The sequence below is a fragment of the Terrapene carolina genome, unplaced genomic scaffold (assembly GCF_002925995.2).
Source record: "Terrapene carolina triunguis isolate 2854851 unplaced genomic scaffold, T_m_triunguis-2.0 Scaffold68, whole genome shotgun sequence".
Taxonomy (NCBI): domain Eukaryota; kingdom Metazoa; phylum Chordata; order Testudines; family Emydidae; genus Terrapene; species Terrapene triunguis.
The window spans coordinates 2,050,254-2,068,377 of NW_020664419.1; the positions used below are offsets into that span (position 1 = coordinate 2,050,254).

Genomic DNA, 18,124 nt, shown 5'->3' on the forward strand with positions numbered 1-18,124 from the left:
GTCTCTAAGGTGCCACACGGACTCCTCGTTCTTTTTGCTGATACAGACTAACACGGCTGCTACTCTGAAACCTGTCATTAGATGTCGTGCTCGCTAGGTTCCCTAAGATGGCAGATCTATTTTGGGAGAGTAAAAAATAAAGCATGGTGGGTTGTTAGCAACAAAACTCGAGGTCTCTGGTTTTCCTTATCAAACAAGCCAACCTCCCAGACATGCACAACATCCCACCCAGGTGCTAGGCTGTCACAGAGTCAGGTATGTTGTCATGGCGCCCTACTGAATCTGTGTGTTGCAGTTCGCGTTTACTAGAATTTGGTTAGCCCAGCAGAAATCCTGATGAGTAACATGCAGCGTCTGCCTGACTGTCTGGCTGACTCCCTCTGCGACCCCTCTGGCTGGGTGTATCGCTGGCGGCAGACACGTTGGCAAGTTACCAGCTTTGGTTTGACACAATGAGGGTCTGGTTTGATGCCGTTCAAGTCAATGGAAAGAATCTCATTGACCTCAATGGGCTCCGGATCAGGCCCCGAGCGAGTGCTCAGAGCAAGCCAACTAATGCGTTGGCTGGCAAAGCTTGACACCTGCCCTCCCCTCCCCGACCAGCCATGGAGGTGAGAAAAGAGAACGAAAATCAAGAACCAAACCCCGAGCTCGTTGACAGACATTCAGCATTCAGCTTTTGCTGTTCAAAAAGACCCCCCCTCCCCCCGCAGTGTTCACTAGGCGGAGGTGCTGGAACAATTTGTATAGTGGGGGTGCTGGGAGTCATTGAACCAAACTGGAAACCCTGTATAGGATGGAAACCACTTCAAGCCAGGGGGTGCTCCCGCACCCCCTAGTTTCAGCACCTATGTCACTAGGCCTGGTCAACTGACCGAAATTTGCAGCCATTTAACTATATTTGGTAACAAACTGAATTTAAGCTAAAACCAGCCAGTCTGAAACTGATTTAAGCACGTCCACACATGAGCTTGCGCTGATTTAACTGCATTTGTTTAGAAGCAGATTGTGTGAAATCAGTGCCATTTCTGTCCCTAAACAAGCCCACAGAGAGGGACATGGGCATTGGGTAATTAAATTTCAAACACCTGTAATGCCCTCACAAAGCTTCCATCTGAGAGAGAAGACTGGCTTTCCTACTCACCTTTGGCCCAAGCAGTCCATCTGACCCTGGTATCCCTGGTTTTCCAGGGCTGCCAATCTCACCCTGCACGTGGAACAAGATATTGGAAATGTAAGCAGGTTGGGAACACAAGGCACCGATTAGAAAGATGATGGGGTGGTTAATGCATGTGAAAATCAGACACAATGGAGAGTATTGCGATAGGCGTGGTTAAACCTCCTCCAAACTGGTGAGTGGATCAGCTGCCAATAGAATGGGCCATGGAATGTGACATCTGCTCTCAGACCTACGGGTAGCTTCTCCGGGTTGGGTCTGAGACAGGTTGCCAGGACATTATGACGGGATCTGTCACGGCCCAATGCTGGGCCTGACCTGCGGATAACTAGGGGGACCTCATTGCCCTGGGCACACACTGCACCTACGCTAGATCCCCTTTAAACTAATGTTAAAAGGAGGAAGAACAATAAAAAGTCCTCACCTTTATTCCATCTGCACCAGGGCTACCCATCCGCCCAGGAAAACCACGTAAGCCCTTGGAGAGAAATGACAACTAGATGGTAAAGATAAGTAGGACAAAGCACAGTGATATCCACCCCTGTGCAGAGGGCCAGCACTAACTCATCCCTGGCTTAACAGGGCCTTTCTACAGAGTTGTGGAAACACTGCACTGCTCTCTTCTTCACCTGCCATCTACCTACCTAGCAGAGTGGTCCACTTGCCATCTTCTACAATCATTCAGGTCAACCAGTTTTTATATTTGCTGCACCATCTTCCCCGCCGCCCCTGAGAATAGCCAAAGCACTCATTATTTCTGTGATGATACCTGTTTCTTACCTTAGATCCTTTCCATCCAAGGTCTCCAGTTATACCAGGATCACCTTTCGCTCCCTGAATAAAAGACAAACAAGTAAAAGAGAGAGAGAGGGTGTGTGGGTGGGGGTGTAGTTGGGCAGTTGCTCCACACAGGGCGGAAGGGATTTATAAAGCAGGCCAGAGGGAGCCTGTGCAGAATCCTCCAATTAGAGGAGGGCTCACTAAGCGAGCCAATCGGGAGGTGGCTTGTTGCAGCAGCCAATCAGGGCCAGCAGGGGCAATATATAAAGGGCTGCAGAAGGCAGTCTCTCCTTGGCCTGCTAGGGAGAAGGACTGGCTGCCTAGGAGCACCATGGCTAGAGCAGTGCTGGGCAGGGTAGCGGAGCAGAAGGAGCTTCTGGCTGACCGCTGCCAGACTGAGGCCCTGGAGTAAGGGCAGATAAGGTGCTAGGACTGCCCCCACTTGCTCTGAGGGAAGTGGCCAACACGGACTGCAGTTTTTCCTTGGAGCAAGGGACTAGACTGGTGACAGCAGCAGGTCACCAAGGCAAGTGGCTGGATTATAGCCTGCCGGTTCCCCCAAAAAGCCCAGAAGAGGACGCCGCGGTCCGGGGAGCAACGCGGGTCCCAGAGAGGTGGAGACAACAAAGCGGGAGTAACGGCGAGCGAGACACCACCGGAGGAGGGTGCCCTGCGGAAGGACTTGAGCTAATTCCAGAACGGCCAGCAGGAGGCGCCACGGTGGTGAGTCTCGCACCGCCACAATGTGTGTGTGATACACACGCATACACACAATGATCTGCAACTAGAAAGTTAAAAATACAGCTCTCCTAATAGCCTCATCTTCAATTTATATTGCCCCTTTCGCCCCAAAGGCTCCACTGCATTTTATAAGCTTGTATAAAGGAAGCATTTCCCCCATGGAAAGGCAGCCACCTCTGGGATGGAAAACACAGCAACACACACGACAGCGGAGTACGCTCGACCCCAAAGTGACTCTCCCTCTCTGTCTTCGCCTCGCAAACAATCTACTGATTTCTACACAGCTGCCAGGAATATGGTTGGAGTGTGATGAGGCTGAAAAAGTGCCATCCCTCATCACAGGGTGGCAGCTTGTTTTACGGGGATTCCCAATGCCGAGTGAATTGGAATAACGAACAGCCTTGAGTGTCTAGAGGTTTGGAAAGATCATATCAGTGCTGCGACAGGTAGCAGTTATTAGACAGGCTCCGTTAGCTCATTGTAGCAGGGTGGTTACCCTGCTCCTGCCCTGAAGGGCTGAAAATAGCCCTGGGAGAGGGCTGTGGCAGGGGAAAAGCTGGGCTGATTGGGAAAGCAGCCACAGCTGTATCCAGTGCAATCAGGGCCCAGTTGGCCCTTATAAGAGAGCGGTGGGCCAGACAGACAGACACACTCTCTCTCGCCTCTTGAGAGAGAAGGACCTGGCTGCCTGGGGAGCTGAGAAGGGTACCTGAGGTGGAGCAGTGCTGGGGAAGGGCAGAGGGAGCTGGGGAGCTCCAGCAGGAAAAACCCCAGGCTGCAGGCCCTGCTAAAAGGACCAAATAGGTACTAGGGCTGCGGAGGGGCAGCCCAGAGATAGACAAAGGCAGCTGGTCCAACCCCCCTTGATGGTGATGAGTGGTTTACAGACTGCAGTCGGCCCCAGTGAGCGGGGGCTAGATGGTGACTGGCAGTAGCCACTGAGGCAAGGTGGGGATAGAGGGTTGGGGGGTTCCCCTGTGAGGGGAGACCCAGAGCGGGGGGGGGTACTGCGGTGGGCAGAACCCCTGGGCAAAGGGCACCGGGGTCCAGCGGCAGGCGAGACACCAGCCTGCAGAGGGCGCTCTGGGCTGGAAAGAGCTAATTCCCGAGACGGCCAGCAGGAGGCGCCGCGCCGGTGAGTCGTCGCCCCGCCACACTCATACATTAGTTACGGCTCTGAACACTGTAGTGCCTGGCTCATTCCCTGACCGAATGCTCTCAAGGGCTCCGAGGAGTGGTAACACAAGCAGTCTCATGGGCTGCCCTGGCTCTGCACAGAGCTGCCTTTCGATAGATTTGCAAAACTTTTTCAAATTCTTTTCCAAAAGATTTTGGCCACTTTCCAGGAAGAGTCAAAACCAGAAAGCGTCCCCTTTCCCCCCTGCTCCGCTTTGGAGATGTTGAAGGCATTTTAAGGGTTAATGAGAGAAAAGGACAAAATTCCACCAGGAAACAAAAGAGTTAATTTACAGACCTGGCTTTGCCCCAGGGGAAAATTCACTTTTGCCTGCAGAGGAAAGCTCCCACCACAATTCCTCTTGCCTCCTGTAACAAGAAAATCTCTTTCCTGGAAAAATCATCCTGTTTGTGGAACTAGCAGCTGGCTGATTTTTTCCCCTTCTCCCCACACAAGTTTTACCAGCGTTGGGGATATTGTGGTTGGAAGTAGCATGAAGGTAAACGTCTGGAAAGCTGAACTTGCCCTGGGAGAATGTAAAACTCTGTCACAAGAGACTCAGGGCAGATTCTCAGCGGGTGCTAATCAGTGTCCAATGGAACTACGCCAATTTACACATGCTGAGAATCTGCCCACAGCATAGTTCAGAGTTCTCCAGTGGTGTCAGGCAGTAATTTTGCTTACAGCAAGTCTCACAAACAACAACAAAAGCACTTGAGGGCCTGCGCCAAATGCTGAGGATTCGTTTTTTGGCGGGAATTCCGAATCTGGGTCAGAAAAGCAGTGTTGCCAATTCTCATGATTTTGTCACGAGTCTCATGCTAATTATTGTTTTCCTTCAAGCCCCAGCTCCTGGAGTCACGTGGATCTGTGATGATTTCGGCCTTCATTCTTAAAGAAAAAGTCAGTTTCTAGCCCTCGCAGCTGTGGAGGAAGCTTCAAAATGTGACCCCCAGTTAGGGTGACCAGACAGCAAATGTGAAAAATCGGGACAGGGGGTGGGGGGTAATAGGAACCTATATAAAAAAAAGACCCAAAAATCGGGACTGTCCCTATAAAATCGGGACATTTGGTCACCCTACCCCCAGTGCACCCTAATGGCTCAAAAAGCAGAAGGCAAATAAAAGACCCCCACATCTATTATTTCTACATAATCTCATGATTTTTAGAGCCAATCGCATGATTTTTGGTGAGTCTGACTTGTGATTTTTGAACACCTTGGGGTTGGCAATACTGGAAAAAGCACCAAGCCAGTTTTTCAGCCTTCAAAATATCCCTCTGTCTTTCTTTGCGCGACTCACCGGTTCCCCTTTTTGACCCTGCAGCCCTCGGTCACCTTTAGCTCCTTTGATTCCATTCTTCCCATCAAGGCCAGCCATGCCCTGTGATAAGAGGAGTAATATTAATTTCTCCATGCTGCCTGCTGGGAGGCTTCTGGGTGCATTAACAAAAACGAAAACTAAATTATAGGACTAAGGCAGCATGTCCTCCTGGGCATAGATCAGAAGCAGAAAAAAATGTACTAATATCAATGCTGCCACTTTGTATTCATATCGCACTGTCCCCCGAGGGTCTCCAAGGCTTTTGCACAGGTCAAGCCTTGCACCTGTGAGAAGTTTTATTATCCCTATTTTACAGATGAGGAAACTGAGGCATGCGGCAGTTGAATGACTTGCCATAGGTCGCAACACAGTTCAGTGATAAACACGCATTAAAGCCCTGAATACCAAACTGGGCGAAGTGACCCATTTTTATTTCGGGAGCGAGGGGTGCACAGAGGAATGGAGAATCGCTCACACTTGTAAAGTTGGTCTGAAGCAAAATTTGGATCTATCCGCCAACGAAAGCAGGATATTACTATGAAAACAGGGAAAGTCAATCTCCCTCTCCCCCCAGTCTCCCTCTTGGCTACAATCTTGTCTTTGCATGAAATTTGAAAATAAACAAACAGCAGCAATTCTGAGAAGTGCATAAATTCATAGATTTGAAGGCCACAATGGACCATTATGTTCCTTTAATCTGACCAGGAGGCCAGTGAATTTCACCTAGTGATTCTTTTATCAATCCCATGTTGTCACCACCTCCTGTTATTTCTGGTCTTACCTTCGACTGTTTGAGGCAGGGCTATTGAGTTTTCTCCAGCTGTACTTTGCCATGCACCCTATGGCCCCATAAACCTCTTGAGCTTAGTCTCCAAGTATCTCGGGGGGGGAAAAGGTCAAAAGTTTGCTCTGGAAAAATCTGCGTGAAGTTGTGAAAGGTTTCACCTTGCACTGCAATTTCCTTAGGAAGTGGACTGGGAGCCGGAGCTCTGGGTTTGCTTCCTGGCTCTGCCACTGGCCTGCTGTAAGACTTTGGACAAGCCACGTACCTACGCCATGCCTCAGTTTCCCAAATCTGGAAAATGGGGATAGTGACACTTTGAGATCAACGATGACAATGACCTTTTCGCAACGCTTGAGCCCACAGTTTGACCCAGCAGCCAGGCCTGGAAACTGAGCGAGTAGAAATGTCCAACATTTCAAAGGCTGCTGGTTCAGCTGCAGTTTATTTATCTAGTTTTGCCACCTTCAACTTCACAATTAAGAACTCCAACATTTCTGCTGACTGAAGCTGGACTCGTCCCCACTTCGGCAATGATGACTGACTGCAGAGCACTCAGTGCCAGGCGAACGAGCGCGAGCCGGCTGCTTAAACAGCTCATGAGAGGAGTAAGTGGCACTCAGCGGTTTGAATCAATTTGCAGTCCTTTGTTGAAAAGAAAGATTCAGTTATTAAAAAGAAATCAGCCATCGGAGTCTTATTTAGAGAGAGTCCATTACCTCTAAAAGGGCCATTTCCCTGCCTGAAGAATGAACAACAGGTGTGTAGGCTGCTGTTTCAGTCCTCGTCCTCTCCCTTCCCCCCCCGCCCACCAAGTCTCTATCTGCCACTTCTGAAACATTTACAGTGTATCCAACACAATTACCATAAACAGGGCCTGATTTTCCTATATGATGCCTACAGATCGGGTCAGCAGGGCCAATGGTTTCAGGAAGCACTCCACTCCGGCAATTAATTGCTATAATTAATCAGAAGGCATGATACCCTATACGTCCTCTTTATTTCCACGGAGACCAGTGATTGTTTAATGACATGGTCAATTCTGTGTTGTGGCAGGGTAAGTAAATATCATGTACAAACAAAGCAAATAACAGGGTTCCATTTGCTGTCTAAGCCGGATTATTACAGGGTAAAGGTCACCCTGGGAATGGAATGAGAAATAAACCTCTTTGGTGGGTGATTAAACCTTGTGGGAAGCTGAGATGTTGGAGAGTCTTCCAATATTTGATGTTTTGACTTCAAGCCCCAGCTCTTGGAGTCATGTGATTATATGAGAATCTACTGACTCCAACTGGGATCAGAGCCCCATTGTGCTGGCTGCTATATACACACACATATTGTGAGACAGTCCCGGCCCCAAATCATTGACAGTCTAAACAAACCAAAGGTGGGAGGGAACACAGATGGCTTGCCCAGAGTCACACAGCAGGGCCATGGGAGCAGCAGGATTAGAACTCAGCCTCCTGATGCCCAGCCCTGTGATCTATCCACTAGACCACACTGCCTCCCCTAAAATCAAATCCAGTCTTGGGTTGGAGAGGCGCATATTTTACATTCACTGTAACTGACTAAAATCCATTTCTCATCATGTAATATTGGGATAGCTCAGTGGTTTGAGCATTGGTCTGCTAAACCCAGGTTTGTGAGTTCAATCCTTGAGGGGGCCATTTGGGGATTTAGTTGGGGGTTGGTCCTGCTTTGAGCAGGGGGTTGGACTAGATGACCTCCTGAGGTCCCTTCCTACCCTAATAATCTATGATTCTATGAACTGACAGGCTAGGAGCTGTTTGCAGTTACACAGAGTGGGCCAGATGCTGCCGTCCGTTACACCAGTGAAAATCCACAGTAGTTCACGTTTGTTGGCGTCTGAAAACTGACCGTGCAAAGTGCAGTCCTATCACCCCATTTGGACCATGCTCCCCTGGCTCAACACTTCTGGGCTCGGGGGATGTTACTCAGGGGAGTTTCTCTGGATTTACAGTGCTACTAAAAGCAGAGTCTGACCCCTAGTCACTGTCTGGGCGTGGAAGTTGCCAATTTGCCCATGGCATTTCCACTGAGATCAGCATATTCTGTGCTGTCTTTGTGTCCTGAAACCATAAGCACCCATGTCACTTGGGGGTGACACTAAGCTTTTAGACTGCGCCTGTGTAACCACTCCGTGCACAGATATCTCCAGTAAGAGAATCATCCAGCCCCTGGGTAAATACCTGTACGTGGTTATTTCCATCCCAACTGGAGCCTCATCACGGGAGCTGAAGAGGTCCACGCTGGAGCTGTAACTTCCAGCGTGGGCAGACATAGCTGCACTTGCTCTTGTCGTGCGAGCATACAAAAAACAGCCACGTAGCCGCTGCAGCCTGGGTGGGGTGAGCTCGCCACACCAGGTACGTACCTAGAGACCTGGACGGGATTGTACTCGGGGCAGCTACTCAGTTGCCAGGCACCCAACTTTTCGTTTGGTTGGTGACTTTGGCATATAGTTTACGAGCAATAGGAAAAGTGGGCTACTGCGCGCATAGAAGACACAGAAGGGCCTTTATTGCCTGCTTCTGAAATTCTCGAACGAGCCCCTTCAGACTTTCTCCCAGGCTGCCCCTCAGACTGGGGAGGTATTCCCCGTACACATCCTCAGAGCCACTTCAGTCCCCGGGGAAAGCCTTCCTTTGCTGAGAGGCCTACAAAAAACTTCATAGAATATCAGGGTTGGAAGGGACCTCAAAGCAGGACCAATTCCCAAATGGCCCCCTCAAGGCTTGAACTCACAACCCTGGGTTTAACAGGCCAATACTCAAACCACTGGGGCTGCTGGTGGGTTGAGACTGCTGCCTACCGTGCTCACCAGTACTGTCTCATTGCTTCCCCGCATCAGCCAGTCTGTATCCATGTGTTGTCTCTTGGCATATCCTTAGCTTTTTGGGACAGGGACCGTCTTTTTGTTCTATCTCCGTACAGCACCTAGCACCCTGGGGTTCTGGTCCGTGACAGGGCTCCTAGGTGCTACAAGAATACAACAACAATCATAATAAAAAGAGGGGAGAACAGCATTCCCCGAAGGAAGGCGTGCTGAGCACAGCCACTAGGAGTGGTGTCCTGGAAGTGATATTTTTCCAAGGCGATTTGCGTGCAGGGCATGAAAAGAAGCTTTGAGAGCCCAGAAGGGTTGGGGGAAAGGGAGATGACAAAACATGAGGAGATGAGTGGGGAAGAGGGAAGCATTTGGGGCAGGGCTGGGGAATAGTTTGATGGTGTTTAAATTTACTCCCTGAGATTTACATTTCAAGCTTCTCCAGGCAAATCAAGGCAGGGCGATTAGAGCTCTGAAAAGGGCCATTTAAAGGCAATTACTGCAGGAGTTCTGGAAATAACTACCAATAAGTCTAATGCTCAGTGGACACAGTCATTAAAGCACTGCCTCAAACAGGTTTCAGCTCTCTGTATAGATATTAGGTAGCACAATAGCAAAGTGATGTAGATTAGTCATGACTGCTGAGTGCTGGTGTGACGCAAAGAGATGGTTAAACAGCTCCGGAGCACTGCCTCCAGCTACAGCACTGGGCAAGCTTCGTGCGCAAGCCCGAGACGAAGCCCCTTTGGTTACTGAGCTGCTGTTGCCACTAAAGTGAGCAAATTGGGCATTACTTCACTCGCATCGGGGAAATGTGAACCGCAAGGGAGGGAACGGGACTTCCTAAGGACAAGCTCAGGCAGGAGACCTCTGCTCAGAACAGCAGTGAAAACCCAAATAAAAGAGCTGATATGTTCCCGAGCCACAGGGTGGTTTGTAACCACCGCTCACAGGCTCATTGCCTACCGGATTTAGAGGTATATATTTGACAGGAGGTGTCTGGAGTTAGCATTAGCACAGAGGCCTCGGCGTTGCCGACTCTTATGATTTTGTCACGAGGCTCATGATAATCACTGTTGGCCTTAAAGCCCCAGCTCCTGGAGTCACGTGGATCCGTGATGATTTCCGCCTTCATTCTTGAAAAAAAAAAAGTCAGCCCTCGCGGTTGTGGGGGAATCTTCAAAATGTGACCCCAGTGCACCCTAAAGGCTCAAAAAGCAGAAGGCAAATGAAAAGAACCCCACATCCATTATTTTTACATAATCTCGTGATTTTATAGCCAATCTCGGGATTTTGGGTGAGCCTGACTCACGATTTTTGACCATTTGGGGTTGGCGATCCTGGAGGCCTTGATCTGCCAATGACACCAACCTCAAGCCTCCTTTCTTCTCCCCACATGTCTCTGCACCTTCTTCCACTCCACCCCTGTGCTTGCAACATCCTTACCTACATCCCTCTCCCATGAGCTCACCCTCTCCTCAGTCCAATCACTCCCCAGAACACCCATTTACAGCAGCGGCATCAGAATAGCCTTGTAATCACACAGTCATAATATGTGTCCTTCCTTCCTGTCCCCCTGCTCCTGGAGTATATCTCTTCACTGGTCACTCATGTCCACCAGCGCTCAAGTCCACCAGGCCCTTAACCCAGGCTCATCCAGGGGAAGGCGCTACTCTGCATCGGGTGGGCAGAACATTTTGTAAGTCCGCCTGGGCAGCAAACCTGACGGTCTTTGTTCTGCAAAGTGCCAGGCACGCTGATGGAGCTAGGTTAATGACTCGCGGTCATGTGCACCCGCTCCCTTCTCCATGAGCGCTCAGGGCAATAAAAATTGGTGCATCTGAGGAGATGCACGTCCAAGCATGACCCTCCTGGTACTAATAAGGCACTTGGCTGTATGTTCCCCTTTGGTCTTACTCTTGCTGCTAAAGTGGGGTAACCTACATCTGCTTGGCAATGGCTCATGAATGCAGACTGGACTCACTTGTCCGGCTCATCCCTTTTTTTCGCCTAGCACATACACAGGCTCGGCACAATTGCCCCGCAAGATCCATCTCTCAGTACCCATCAGCGACGGGCCAAAAGGTCCAGGGGTTCTCTCTCCCGCATCCGTGCTGAATTTTGGGGCTTCTGATAAAATGGAGCCAGGCTGCAGTGCTGACACAGGTTTCACAAAACTAAAACGAAATCTTGCCGTCCCAGCCCAGCTCCAACGACAATACAGGTACTCTGCCGAATGCAGGAAATATGCCCCATTAACTGCGTCCTAATAAGGTTTATTAGCCGGCGTTCCTGAACCAGGAATGTTTACAAGGTACCGATTTCCAGCGGTTATTTGTCTGATACGATGAAATTTGTAGATGTCGGGAAATCAGCACGATACAAAACCACAATGACGTCCGAAGTGTAGAACCGAATGAAGAGAGCATTGGTTTGGATGCAATTTGCAAGACAAAATGACTCTGAGCATAACCCCCACAGCCATTCAAGAGGGTCAAGCAGCTGGTGAGCTAACTAATGGCTCCGTTTGCTTTAGTACGGCTAGTCATTTTCTGCGGGGCTGTGTATATAATCTGAAGGGACTCCCAACAACGTATCTAAACAGAGGTCTGCAATTTCATGCTGGAGTCCTGCTGAGATTGACCAGATGGGGTCACCGCTTCCTTGTGTACTGCTCAGGGCACATTATTCCTTTTGGCATCTAGGCAGGAAAGCACTTAAGCACGTGCCTAAACTCACCTCAGTGGCACTCTGCATAGGCTTTAAGCTAAGCACACGCTGAAGTACTTTACTGAATCAGGGTCTTTGTCATGGGCAGCGAGAATCAAAGGCCTCCCCTAACCCTGGCCATGGCCCCACCCACGCACTGTCCCGAGACCCCTTCCTCTCCCCCAAAGCCAGTGGGGGCTCAGCTCTGGCCGGCGGCGTGGAGCTGGGGCTCGGCTGGAGGCCTGAGGGCAACTTGGGCCAGCAGGCGGCCTGGGCCGGCCAGTTTCCCAGGGCAACTTGGGCCAGCGGGCAGCTTGGGACCGGCCGGTGACCTGGGGCGGCTTGCGGTCAGACGGCAGATTGGCTGGGCAGATCAGCTGGGAAAGGCTGGCTGGCAGCTCAGGGGGCAGGCCAGCCAGCATATCTGGGGGTCGGTCTGGCACTTGGGGCCAGCTGGTTTGGCCGGGGCTCCTCTGGCCATGGGGGGGGGGAGGGGCGCTCGGGATGCTGGCGAGCGAGGGGGAGGAAGGGGCAGGGCCTCAGGCAGAAGGGGCGGGGCCAGGGGTTTAGCCTCCCCAAAGGGGTAGCTGACACGCCGCCCATGGTCTTTGTTACACTTTGATGAGGAATTAAAGCTTTGGATCATACACACATAAATAGTACGCAATCCATGGCTTCCTAGAAGTTCCATGATAGTCACTATGCAGCATAGAATGGATATGAGGAATTTCACAGGAACAGGGGTGATAGAATCTGTATCCTTTTAGGTCCCAAGCACCAGCCCCTATCACTTGAGGTAAAGGAAAACACTTTCACACAGTAGAACTATTTGAAAAATGGTAAGCATCTTTCGTGAACATTTCTGAAAGACTCTAAAGTTTGCTCAACGTTTTTCATTACATTTTTAGTATTTCATCAAAAAAAAATTGAAACAAAAATGTCTTTTCACTTGGTGGGAAAATGCCTACTTTCTGTCACCTTTTAAACTTCTTTTCCCCCCTGGAAACCGGTGGGAAAAAAGTCAAGAATGGCAAACAGATGTGGGATTTTCCCACCAAAAAAAAAAAAAGAAAAAAAAATTGAATCCTTTCAAAAATTTTGAACAGAAATTTTTCATTTTGAGTTTTTTCTGAAAAATGGGAAATTTCAAAGAATATGAAATGCTTTCCTGAAACATTTCAGTTCAGTCAAAACATCATTTTATGACAAATTGTTTCGTTTGGCCGAAATAGTTCAACCAGCTTCTAGTTTGCAGTATGTGGACTATGAACAGAATTGAGTAGTTCTTGTTCCATCCAGCAGAGGGCACTGGTGCACGTTTCCAGTAGCCAGTTCACTACAGTATATCCTTTTTAGAATTCATGTGGATGGCAGTATTCTAAGGTTTAACTACTACTGTGACATATATAAGCCTATATATAAGTGACATTTTGAACATATATTAGCTTCAATTCTGTCCATACAGTACACCCGCCTGAAATGCTAGTGTAGTAAAATGGGGAAATGCATATTTTAGGTGTTCTTTGATGCAAAATGCAACGCCCTCATTAAATTGCATCTCTGATCTCACTGATCCATACAGCCATCCTCACGCTGTTCAGATCTCCCTTTTCATGCAAGTGTTCAAGAAAGTTTCACCCAAATTATCTCCTTCCTGGAGGCATCTTCTGCCTTTGAAACATGCAGCGTTAGCTGTCAGTGAGTCAGAGAGGAACACAGTGCACATCAAAGCCCCCCTAGCACTTCCACCGCAGGAGTGCACCTGAAAAAGAACAGGATGTGCCATGAGGGGGCTATTCATGGATCCCCACATAAGGAAGGGATGTACCAAGAGTCCTCCATGTGCTGTGAGCCCAGCTATCAAAGTACCTGAACACCAGGCAACGTTAGCACATCTCCCTCGTTCGTAATAATCTTTCAAGAGCCTGTTGACTGCCCGCTGAGAAAGTTAGAGCTCAGGGTGCTCTCATCAGCAGTGTACAGCATGAGGCCATTAGACCGAATGGACATTATCCCAATGCTACTAACATGAAATGCTCTCACAACTCACAGCAAATCCAGGCAGGCCAGGTTCTCCGGGTTCTCCCTGGGAGAGAAGGAGAAATGAGTTAAACACACAGGAAAGTCTTCTATACACTGTGCAAACAATTACCATTCAGTCACTTGATATTCTTTATCCCTAGCAAGGATTCCCCTCCAAAACCCATATCATCATCCCAGAGCACTTTGCTAGCTGTACGAATACAGACATCGCTTATCACACTGACTGCCAAGGGAGCGCAGCCACCTCTGGGGTGGGATGCGGCGGCTGTCTAACCGCCGCACAGCAACACGGCACACAATTTAGGATGGGAAGTGAAAAATAAAACCTCTGATTGAAGAAACTGCAGGGGGAATTGAAAGTCGTTATTCAGTTCGGAGATGGAAGTAACACCGTGAACTCTTGCAAAATGGGCCCTGGGATGACAAAATGGTCTGATGTCAGACGGATTTCATTCATCGTCTGAAACACAGTGGGTCTGGCTGACCTCATTCCATTTGCAATTTGATGTTCTGTGGACTTTGCTCCAACCCCTTCTTTTGCAGCAACTCCTCTTATGGCAACGTGCATCCTCAGCGCGCGTGAGGAATCTCAGTGAGGGCGGCCAGCACCCCAGCGAGGTAGCATTATCCCCAGTTGATAAATGGGGTAAGTGAAACACAGGGGCCCAATTCATCCTTCCAGCTGAGATGCACTCAGTGCAGGAACCTCTGCACCTGCTGGTATTCTGGGCCTCGCTGGGGGACCTGGCCAGGCCTGGTGTAAGTTAGAGCAGCCCTCAAGACTGACTCAATGCACAACCGAGCTGCCCATGTGCCTCCCTAGGAGGAGGAGTGGGGGGCTGGCATACAGCCTTTCCACTGGCTCTATGATGGCAAGGGAACTCGTTTACTCAGGCCTGGTCTACACTGGGGGGGCGAGAGGGGGATCGATCTAAGATACACAACTTCAGCTACGAGAATGGCGTAGCTGAAGTCGAAGTACTTAGATCGAATTAAAATCACTTACTTCGCGTCCTCACGGCGCGGGATCGACGGCCGCAGCTCCCCCGTCGACTTTGCTTCCGCCTCTCACACTGCTGGAGTTCAGCAGTCGACGGGAGAGCGATCAGGGCTCGATTTATCGCGTCTACACTACACGCGATAAATCGATCCCCGATAGACCGATCCGGCGGGTAGCGTAGATGTACCCTCAGAGGCGTTTCACAGGAAGTTGTGGAGGAGGGGGAGAAATCTGCAGCCTTTAAGGCCTCTTTACACCACTAGGGACCTTAGAGCAAGGGGGCCCAGAGAGTTTGAGTAATTCCCAAGGCCACAAAAGGAGTCAGCACAGTCCCCAGGCTCAGGACTTCCTGCTTCCAGTCTCGTGCCCCCACCACTTGGAGAGCATTACAGCACATGGTTCCTGATCGCCAACCCTAGCAAGTGTGCGCTTTCCACCAGAAATACCGTCAGGTCAAGCACTAGCTCCAGCTACCCATGGGATGGTACAATCCTTGAGCACTACGAACATCCAGGGTACCTGGGAGTCACATTAGACCAAATGCTGACATTCAAAGAGCACATCAAGAAACTGAACAAGAAAGTGAACTCCAGGAACCGTGTACTCAAGAAACTAATCAAATGACCCCAAACCACTCCAAGGCACCAGTCTCTCCCTGTGTTACTCAACTGCAGAGTATGGTGCCCCAGTAGGGTCATGCTCAAGCCAGGCACACAAAATTGATACTGAACTCAAAGATCATCACAAGAACTTGGAAACCTATTTCCACACTGTCCTTATACTATGTAGCTTGGGGGGAATGCACCACCACCAGTGAGCTGGTTGTCTTCAGTCAAAAGGAGAGCCAAAACCAGGTGTGTGATTGGAGACCCCCACTGCATGGACACATTCCACCATTCAAGAGGCTGAAGTCTAGAAAGAGCTTTGCCTCTGAAAATCCCTTACCCCCAAAATAGCACTGAGGAAGGCTACAGAAGAACCAAATGGTGGGAAACGCTGGACAACCTGGTTCCTCCAGAACACTGACCGCAAACAAAACTACTGGCGTGCTCTAAATGGAGTGCGAGTTGGGGCGGCAAAACCTGGGGACAAGATGACCGAAGTGGAAGCTGGGGAATGTCTAGCCTAGACAAACACTTGAACACTGCCTGGTGCAGTGCCCCACGGTGAAGAGCCTGTCTCCCCCGCCCCAGCCCCCCAAACTATTCAAGGTAAGTGACAAAGCCAGGGTTCAGCTGCAGTTGTGGAGCGACAAGCTATGAGGGTAACCATGTAGGTTTCTCAGCATTCATTTGGGCCATTGTACTAACCTTCTGCCCCACTGGTCCTCTGGCACCGAACAGCCCCATGGCCCCTTTCGCACCTGCCTCGCCTTTGACCCCCTAAAATCGAACACACAAACCATGAGCCTTGTTTATTCAGAAATTGTCATTTCCACTTAAAAACATACCTCGCCTCCTGCCCCCTTACACCTTTACTTGGGATTCTAGATTGGGGCCTCCTCGCCACTCAGTTGGCACCCATAATTTCCCCTAGGGGCGAGGTTTTCCAACATTTTCACTCTGTGGATCACCTCATGAGAAAGAAGATCCCCACCCCACCCCCCCAATTCCCCACTGCTGGCTTCTCAAAGGCTTGTTCTGCGCCATCGTTTAGAAGCGCTGATCCAGATGTTTGATTAACAGGGGTCACTTGGTGTAGCTCTCAGAGCCCTGGGGAATCCTGACTGATGAGGCAGGGAATTTACTTCTTACGCAGAATATGCCACGGGACCAGCGGCTGCCTCCTTTTCAGGAGCTGCATCAAATACATCGCTGGCAGCTTTTGCTCCTGAACGGGCAGTCAGTGGAGGAACAGGTGGAAATGGCGGAGAATTATAATAGTGTCCTGCATTTACTTAGCACCTTTAAGGATCCCGAAGCACCATACAACTATACATGTGCGTAGGTGAGGGAACCAAGGCACAGCGCGCTGCATAATAGCTGCATGTAGGGAAGAACAGAAAAGCCAACCAACCCATACTGAAAATGCCCTGGGATCTGCAGCAGCCACACAAAGCAAAACTGATCTGTTTTTAAGGAATCATAATCCCAGCTCTCTGATGAAGGGGAAGTTACACCATTTTCCCTGATGATACCACAATCAACTGACTAGAGTGTATGTGCACTGCTGCCTTCTAGTGGAGAGAATCAGAACTGCCCAACTGTTGATACAGCCACCACAATAATTACATCACTCGTGCATGTCTACACTTTGCTCCCTGTGTCAGAGAATCATAGAAATGTAGAACTGGAAGGGACCTTGAAAGGTCATCAAGTCCAGTCCCCTGTCTTCACAGCAGGACCAAGTATTGTCCCTGACAGATTATTTTGCCCCAAATCCCTAAATGGTCCCCTCAAGAATTGAACTCACAACCCGGGGTTTAGCAGGCCAATGCTCAAACCACTGAGCTATCCCTCTCCCCTGAGATAATTATAATAATTAATAATTATAATAATAATAATTAATGGAGATATCCCATCTCCTAGAACTGGAAGGGACCTTGAAAGGTCATCGAGTCCAGCCCCCTGCCTTCACTAGCAGGACCAAGTACTGATTTTGCCCCAGATCCCCAAGTGGCCCCCTCAAGGATTGAACTCACAACCCTGGGTTTAGCAGGCCAATGCTCAAACCACTGAGCTATCCCTCCCCCCCCAATGGGATGTGCAGTCTCACCAGGAGAGCTTGCACCGATTGAGCTGTCAGTGTGGGGCATTGTGGGACGGCTTCTGAAAGCCAGTCACAGTCGATGTAGGCAATGCAGTGTCTACACCAGGGGTAGGCAACCTATGGCACGCGTGCCGAAGGCAGCATGTGAGCTGATTTTCAGCAGCACTCAGACTGCCCGGGTCCTGGCCACTGGTCCGGGGGGCTCTGCATTTAATTTAATTTTAAATGAAGCTTCTCAAACATTTTAAAAACCTTATTTACTTTACATACAATAGTTTAGTTATATATTATAGACTTATAGAAAGAGACCTTCTAAAAACGTTAAAATGTAGACTGGCACGCGAAACCTTAAATTAGAGTGAAAAAATGAAGACTCGGCACACCACTTCTGAAAGGTTGCCGACCCCTGGTCTACACTGACACTGCATTACCCTAACTACATCAACGCTGACTTTATGCTTCTTGTGGAAGTGGTGTTATTAAGACGGTGTCGTGGGCGAGTTACGTCAGTGGGAGTGAAATTTTAGTGTAGACGCTTAGCGAGTTAAGTCAAAGTAAGCTGCCTTGTGTCGACCTAACTCTGTAGTGTAGACCAGGGCTAAATGAGCCCCCGAACACCAGCCAGTAGAGTGCGTTGAGCGGTTACTATGCAAGATATCCTATAGAGGGCAGCAGTGCACATATAAGCTCTGTATATCACAAATGAAGCTGCCTAAGACCCGCAAAAAATAAGGAGGTTCCTACCTTTTCTCCTGCAGGCCCATCCTCCCCTTTCTCGCCTTTGTCTCCATCGAAGCCTGGCAGGCCCCGTTCACCCTACGGGATGAGACAGAAGCT

General features: G+C 49.6%; 1 protein-coding gene across 6 annotated transcripts in view; it reads right to left on the reverse strand.

The window, feature by feature from the left end:
* The window catches only part of LOC112109469 (collagen alpha-1(VII) chain-like), a 102,496-nt gene that overhangs the window by 39,748 nt on the left and 44,624 nt on the right, over nucleotides 1–18,124 (reverse strand). For 5 of the 6 annotated variants that reach the window (XM_029910802.1, XM_029910806.1, XM_029910803.1 and 2 more), the window contains 7 exons: nucleotides 18,032–18,103; nucleotides 15,889–15,960; nucleotides 13,586–13,621; nucleotides 5,177–5,257; nucleotides 1,958–2,011; nucleotides 1,602–1,655; nucleotides 1,145–1,207 (listed from right to left, as the gene is read on the reverse strand). In XM_029910802.1, coding sequence (XP_029766662.1) covers nucleotides 1,145–1,207; nucleotides 1,602–1,655; nucleotides 1,958–2,011; nucleotides 5,177–5,257; nucleotides 13,586–13,621; nucleotides 15,889–15,960; nucleotides 18,032–18,103 — 432 coding nt within the window. The remainder of the gene's footprint in view (nucleotides 1–1,144; nucleotides 1,208–1,601; nucleotides 1,656–1,957; nucleotides 2,012–5,176; nucleotides 5,258–13,585; nucleotides 13,622–15,888; nucleotides 15,961–18,031; nucleotides 18,104–18,124) is intronic. The other variant, XM_029910805.1, reaches the window with a different exon arrangement.